Source organism: Mus caroli, chromosome 8, assembly GCF_900094665.2.
Source record: "Mus caroli chromosome 8, CAROLI_EIJ_v1.1, whole genome shotgun sequence".
Taxonomy (NCBI): domain Eukaryota; kingdom Metazoa; phylum Chordata; class Mammalia; order Rodentia; family Muridae; genus Mus; species Mus caroli.
Window position 1 is genome coordinate 9,701,601 of NC_034577.1, and position 6,622 is coordinate 9,708,222.

Below are 6,622 nucleotides of genomic sequence, written 5' to 3' on the forward strand. Positions count from 1 at the left end.
GGGGGCATAGCTGAAGGTAAAGATTCAGAACCTGTTTTCTGTCTATGGCTGGACAGCAGAGGGCGGAGGCTAGGACAGCCTCTTGGATGAGAACATTGGGACTCTGGACCTGCTGGGCCTCACAAAGCTAAAAGATTGCCTGCCTGAATACCACTAGAGGCAAAAGGCCTGTGCGGGCCAGCACTGGCCCTAGCTCTGCTCCCTTCTCAGGGAGGCGATAGCCTGAGGCGCTCGGGAGGGAGATTTCCAGACTCAGAGCCAGGACCGGCAAAGTCTGTCTGATTCTTTCAGCTGCCTCTCACACCTAGAGAGGCTCCACCGGACACTCTCCATCACCGGACACTCTCCATCACCGGACACTCTCCATCACCGGACACTCTCCATCACCGGACATTCTCCATCACCATACACTCTCCATCACCAGACACTCTCCATCACCAGACACTCTCCATCACCAGACACCCTTCAAGGGTGTTTACGGAGCAGTTGTTGAGTGAGCTTAGGGTCTATTCAAAGTGTTGTGTCGAAGAAACTCCTAAGGCCCTGGATTAAGCAAACGTAAAATCACACAGGCATAGCTGGACTGTTTCTCTGGGGTCACCTCTTAGAAACAGCTATGTCTCCAAATGGCCTGGCAGTGGACTCTGTTCTCAGCCTCATGCCCCCCCCTACCCCTCATGAATGGCACACTTCAGAAATAGCCACCTGGACTCCTGGGTGTCTAGGGTGTCCCTTAGCAATGTGAACATTGCACTGTAAGGTTCTACTCTATCACAGCAACTACCTTCCAGTCTTGGGGGGGGGCTGGTGAACCTGCTTGGGTGAGAGAAACAGCCCACCTACTGTGGGTAGCATTGGAGGAACTTCGGGGGACATTCGAGTCAGAGGAACCAGGGAATGATAGATTAAGCAAAAAATTAAAGGGTATAAATGTTCCTTGGAGGCGAAGTAAGTGAAGGTCGNACAGTTCAGAGATGAGCTAGCTCGAATGCCTGGCGTCATCCTTTGGGCCCCATTTCCCCCAGGGCTAAGGCCAAGTGGGTGTCCTCTGTGTGTCCTGTGTCCTTATTCTGGAACCCTCTAGAACATGCCCCCCCCTTCTGGTGGTGACTCTTGGGACTGCTCAGGAGCCACTCAGCTTCATGCTGTCTCGGAGAAGCTGTAACCCTGGCCCTGTGCTCCCAGCCTCCCCTCTCCCAGGACACCCTGGTGGCTTATTTTAGAAAGTTTGTTCCTACTAGGTGCACGGGCAGACACGTAAAGCCATCTACACTACCCACTCACACATCCCTCGGAGCGTGTAGAGCAGCTCTGGGGTGACAGTGTGTTCCGTGTATACTCAGTGGCCTGAAGAGTGAGCACTGAGTTGCCTNGTCCTGCCTTCAGGCCCCTGTGTCTATGTCTCCTGTCCAGCAGCACTCCTGAGCCAAGCAGGTGAGGGTGGGGCATACTTTGCTCCTTGTGAGTCAGACCCTGGAAGCCACAGTGCTCCTGGGATGTCTGATGAAACAGGATGGCCATATCCAAAAGGTTGACAGGCCCTGGGTTAATGAGGACAGATAGAGACCTCCAGATCACGCACTTTTCGTGGTCTCTGGGGACTCATGGCGTGGGGATGGAAGTGTGTGCCATGGGANACATCTCTTCAGTCAAGTCCAGGTTAGGGTGGGGTTGTGTGAAATGTAGGCGGATTAATTCCCCTTCTGCACCAGACACTTGGTGTCTGCTTGGAGGGGCAGAGGGTGTCCGTCTCTGAGACCTCAGGGTAATGGGGAAGAAGCTGCTCTCTCTCATAAGGCTTTTGTTCTCCTTGAGGTCCTGATGCTACTTGGAGCAGTGTCTGCCCTCTGCCAGGTGAGGACGTTCTGGAACTGACCAAGGCTTCTGTAGGCATTGCCTTTGGGGCAGCACAGCCATCGCTGCTGGGTGGCGGGTGCGGGACTTGAGTTTGAGTGTGAGCGCATATGCTCTGGGTGAGCGGAAGACGCTCGGGCAGGAGGAAGTCCGGCTCACCTGCCATGTGCCGGATGGTCTTCCTACAGTACTCCTCAGCCAGAGGAAGCATCTTCAGCATCTCTCTTCCCCACTGCACGAGCGGCTTTCCCTGTAGTGCATAGGAGGCAAACAGTGCTGTGCACAGGGACCCAAGGAAACCTAGAGGGGATCAGGAAGAGAGAGAGTCAGCTCTGCTCACCCAGGCCAGTGGCTTTCTGAGTACAAACACCCCNTGGGTACAAACCCACATCTAGAGCTGTGGGTTCTGCCTCTCCCTCTGTATGACAGGCAAGGCACCTTTTCAGGGCTGCTACAGAGCCCAGAGACTAAGCAGAGAGGCACATAGTACAGGCCAGGCTGTGGAGAAAGGCGTCAGCCCACAGAACTGACTGGGACCCCTCATTAGCCTAGAGCCCAGTTTCCTCTCAAGATATACACCCCTATTTCTTTTGTTTTGGTGTGAGTGATACAGGAACCATGGGAATTTCCCCCTTGCATGGCTTCCCCAACATAACCACACTTGATCCCACTTCAAGCGGATCATTGCCCGCATCAGGCTTGCCCCCATTCAGTGCCCGTTCAGTGCTTTACCTGTAGGGTGGTTGTGGGTCATCCTACCGCACTCAATACTGACTTCGATGAGCGTCTCCAGCCGTTCTGGCTTCCAGTACCGCATTCCAATGCACATCGCTTTGGTGGCAGCTCCGAATCCTGAACCTACATGGGTGATAGACACCTGAGCTCAGGTTTGTGCCCATGACCTGTGGGAGTCCTACATTTCTGAAGTATGAGGTCTAAGGAACACTGGAGAATCAGTAAAGGAGACAAGTGAGCAGTAAAGGCCACCGGAGCCCTGGGCAAGAGAAAGGAGATCTGGGGTCAGGTAGCACGAAAGCAGAGTTATTTAGCCCCCTGAAAACAGACTTTCTCTTGGCCCAGGTCAGTCTCATGATATGCTTTGACTCAGGGCACAACTGAAGCAGCGTTGAATCAGACGTAGAGTCCCTTCTGCCCTCCTCCTCAGGCACTTCACGTATGTGCTGCGCTTCCATACATCAAAACATTTATATTCTTTATTTCTGCTGTGAAGGCTCTCTGCTGTCCTTTGAGAAGTCTCCTGTGTGTACACCCTATGAACTCTCTCCACATGCACGGCCTTTCCATAGATACAGCTGTGGGGAGTGGTTAGAATCTTGCATTATTTTTTNAATTAATTNATTTATTTTATGTATATGAGAACCCTGAGGCTGTACAGATGGTTGTGAGCCATTGTGTGGTTTCTGGGGATTGAACTCAGGACCTCTGCTTGCTCTGGCCTCACTCACTCAGGTCTAAAGATTTATTTATTATCATACATAAGTACACTAGCTGTCTTCAGACACCCCAGAAGAGGGCATTGGATCTCATTACAGATGGTTGTGAGCCACCATGTGGTTGCTGGGATTTGAACTCAGGACCTTTGGAAGTGCAGCCTGTGCTCTTAACTGATGAGCCATCTCTCCAGTCCTGGAATCCTGCTTTTTTCCTACCAATCTATAACCAAGAATATCCACATCTCCTCACACAGATCTACTTCATGGTTTTAAACATCTATATGACACTCCATTGCATCGAAATACAATTAACTTTCCCATTCTCTTACTGAGGGACCCCCGGGTGCTTGCAGGCTTTTGCTAGTACAACTGATGGCACAAGGGTCACCCTCACACATTTCTGCTCCCCTGCTTTACTATGCCACTTTAATGGGTCTTTAAGATTTTAGAAATGGAATGTCAGCTCAAAATGTGTTTTCATTAAGTAGTTCTGGGGGCTGGAGAGACAGCTCAGTGATTAAGAGCACTGACTGCTCTTCCAGAGGACCTGAGTTCAATTCTCAGAAACCACATCGTGACTCACAACCATCTATAATAGAATCCAGTGCCTGAAGTGGTGTGTCTGAAGATAGTAATGGTGTGCTCATATACATAAAATAGATAAATCTTTAAAGAAAAAAAAAACCACCTTAACCTCTCATTAAGTAGTTCTGACAGATAATACTGGGTTTTCTTCTGGAGAGTTTGTGCCACATTTGCCCTGCCTGGAAGGAAGCTCTGCATGCCTCCTCATGTACCGCAGTGATGACCCTGAGGTTTTCCTGGTTGGTAGCTGTGCTGGTCAGTTTTGTCAACATGACACAATCAGGAAAACCTTGCAAGAGTCTCANCGAGGGACTGTCTACACTGGGTTNGTCTATGGGCATATCAGGCAGGATTGTCTTAATTAAATTAATTGATGTAGGAAAACCCAGTCCACTGTGGGCNNCACCATCCCTAGCCAGGGATCCTGAACACTGAAAAGTGGATGAATCAAGCTGTGCACAAGCAAGCAAGCACATGCATTCATTTCTCTTTGCTCGTGACTGTGGGTGTGGTGACTCGCTGACTAAAGTTCCTGCCTTGACTTCTCTGTGATGATGGTCTGTAACCTGAAATCATAGCTGAAATAACCCCCCTCCCCTCTAAACCTCTTTCATCTGGGGTATTTCATCCCAGTAGCAGAAATGAGGACAGAATAGTACTCCTGCTATACTTGCTTAAACTGCTACTCTTAGTCATGACTCCTTCAGATGATCTCTCTTGCTGGTGACATCTATACCGCTCTCACTGCGTCTTCTATCGGACCTGGGTTGTTCTCTCTTGGCCTACCTAGGGTATCAGTGTCTGACCTGGTTCTGCCACAAGTGTTCTGCTGCTCTCCTGCCCTTTAGTTCCGAGACATCCTAAGTCGTAGCACTTCCTCTTCGGTTTGGGAAGAGTGAGCCCAGGTCCCCAGATTGATGGAGCTGGGGAGGCGGGGCTGACAGTGTGGTACCCACAGTGGAGCATGTGCACTCTGTTCCCTTCAGGGCAAATGCAGATCTGTGGGCTCACTATTATAAAGGGGTACCAGCACAAGACAGGCACAAGAGGCGGAGAGGCTCTGAGAGGTGGGAGCTGGGGCTGCCTATATGCTGTGTCCCATGAAGATGGCATAGAACACAGGAGACATGAACATAGACGGCACTTCATACCAAAACATAAGCTTCAAGGAAAGGCAGCAGAAAATAGTCCTTAAAGGAAAGTGGAGATGGCAAGATGTCGAGTGGACAGCATCTTTAAGAGATGCTCAAGCAAGCTGGGATAGCTCACAGGGGATGCCCCATCTGTCAAAGGATCCGTCTGATCCAGACGGATGGGAATACCACACCAAGTGTCGGGANGGGCTGGCGGCATTCACACGCACAGGGTCCCTAACTGCAGCTCTGTGAACAGAGAGGTGTCTGACCCTTTTCACTGAAGGGCGTATGCCACGCAAGGAGGTAGTTATCCGGTTTCAGCTGGGAGCAGCCCTCNATCGTGGAAGGATCTGGCCGATGTTCTGAGAGCGTCTCCACCGTCTCCACGTAGCGCTTTACCATCTCTCGGTACAGGTCGTCTAGGCACCAGTAGTCTGTGGAGGGAGGGGTGGGGGACAGATCTCAGCGTGGCAGCGAGTATGGGAGGGGCGGGGGGTAGGAACAGGTTCCACCCATGGCTCCCCTGCTCCCCTGCCACCTGGGTAAACTTTAGACTTCTAATTGCCCGTTACCCTATTCTGCTGTCCCAAGGGTCTAGGGAACACCCACCACCTTCATTTCTACTAACAGTCTCAACTACTTAGAATAACACATATGCCTGGCCCAGGAAGAGGCACTGTTGGGTGGCGTGGCCTTGTGGGCATGGGCTTTAATGTCCTTGTCCTAGCTGCCTGGGAGCCAGTCTTCCACTAGTAGCCTTCAGATGAAAAAGTAGAACTCCCAGCTCTGCCTACATCATGCCTGCCTAGATGCTGCCCTGTCTCCTCCACCCTCTGGACCTGTAAGCCAGCCCCAGTTAAATGCTGTCCTTTATAAGACTTGCCTTGGTCATGGTGTCTGTTCACAGAAGTAAAACTCTCACTAAGACAAACTATATCAAACTGTACCATGCAGAGCAGTGGACACTGGGAGACAGGATGATTTCACTGAGCCTTAGTTCCCAATTACCCATCATCCCCTTGGGAAACCAGGGTTCTGCGTGGCTGCTATTGCCAAACGTGCTCTAGTCCTCTGAAGTGCATCTGGGGGACCAGAGTGGGTCCAAACACTGAAGATCATGGGGCACAGGGATGAAAAGAGCTAGTCCATCCTGAAGCCCCACCTTGAGCCAACATGGCGCTCATTTCTACCTCACGGGCTCCAGAGCAACCACCATTTTCTCCAGGGAAGACTGCCACGGCCAGAACACATGGGTTTTGACAGCAGAGCCAGAGATTTTTGGTCACTAAGTTAATCCACAGGTTGGTGGATAAAAGGTCAGTGGAGTCCAGCATGTGTGACCATCTGAAGAGCAGGAGGGAGTNCTGGTACCTGGTGAGGCTGTAGTTATGATCTTCCGTGTGCTCCTGCAAGGCCACCACTGGGTTTTTGTCCTATGCCACAGCTGTGCTTAGGATAAAGTGCCACTAGGAGACAAGCTCTGGTTCTTTCACTGGCCATGCTGACCTGTGTTTGCTGAGAGCTGGGTGGTTAGAGAAGAACAGGGCATGGCGAGGGACTGGTAATGACCTGTGCCAGAGCAGAGAGGGCTGG

The 6,622-nt window shown here is 51.2% G+C and overlaps 1 protein-coding gene across 2 annotated transcripts in view; it reads right to left on the reverse strand.

The window, feature by feature from the left end:
- The window catches only part of LOC110300732 (protein ADP-ribosylarginine hydrolase-like protein 1), a 29,617-nt gene extending 24,135 nt beyond the window's left edge, over positions 1–5,482 (reverse strand). For both annotated transcript variants that reach the window (XM_029480984.1, XM_029480985.1), the window contains exons 1-3: positions 5,299–5,482; positions 2,587–2,712; positions 2,014–2,154 (exon numbers count right to left, since the gene is read on the reverse strand). In XM_029480984.1, coding sequence (XP_029336844.1) covers positions 2,014–2,154; positions 2,587–2,712; positions 5,299–5,431 — 400 coding nt within the window. In that variant the 5' untranslated portion in view covers positions 5,432–5,482. The remainder of the gene's footprint in view (positions 1–2,013; positions 2,155–2,586; positions 2,713–5,298) is intronic.
- Between the last annotated feature and the right edge of the window lie 1,140 nt (positions 5,483–6,622).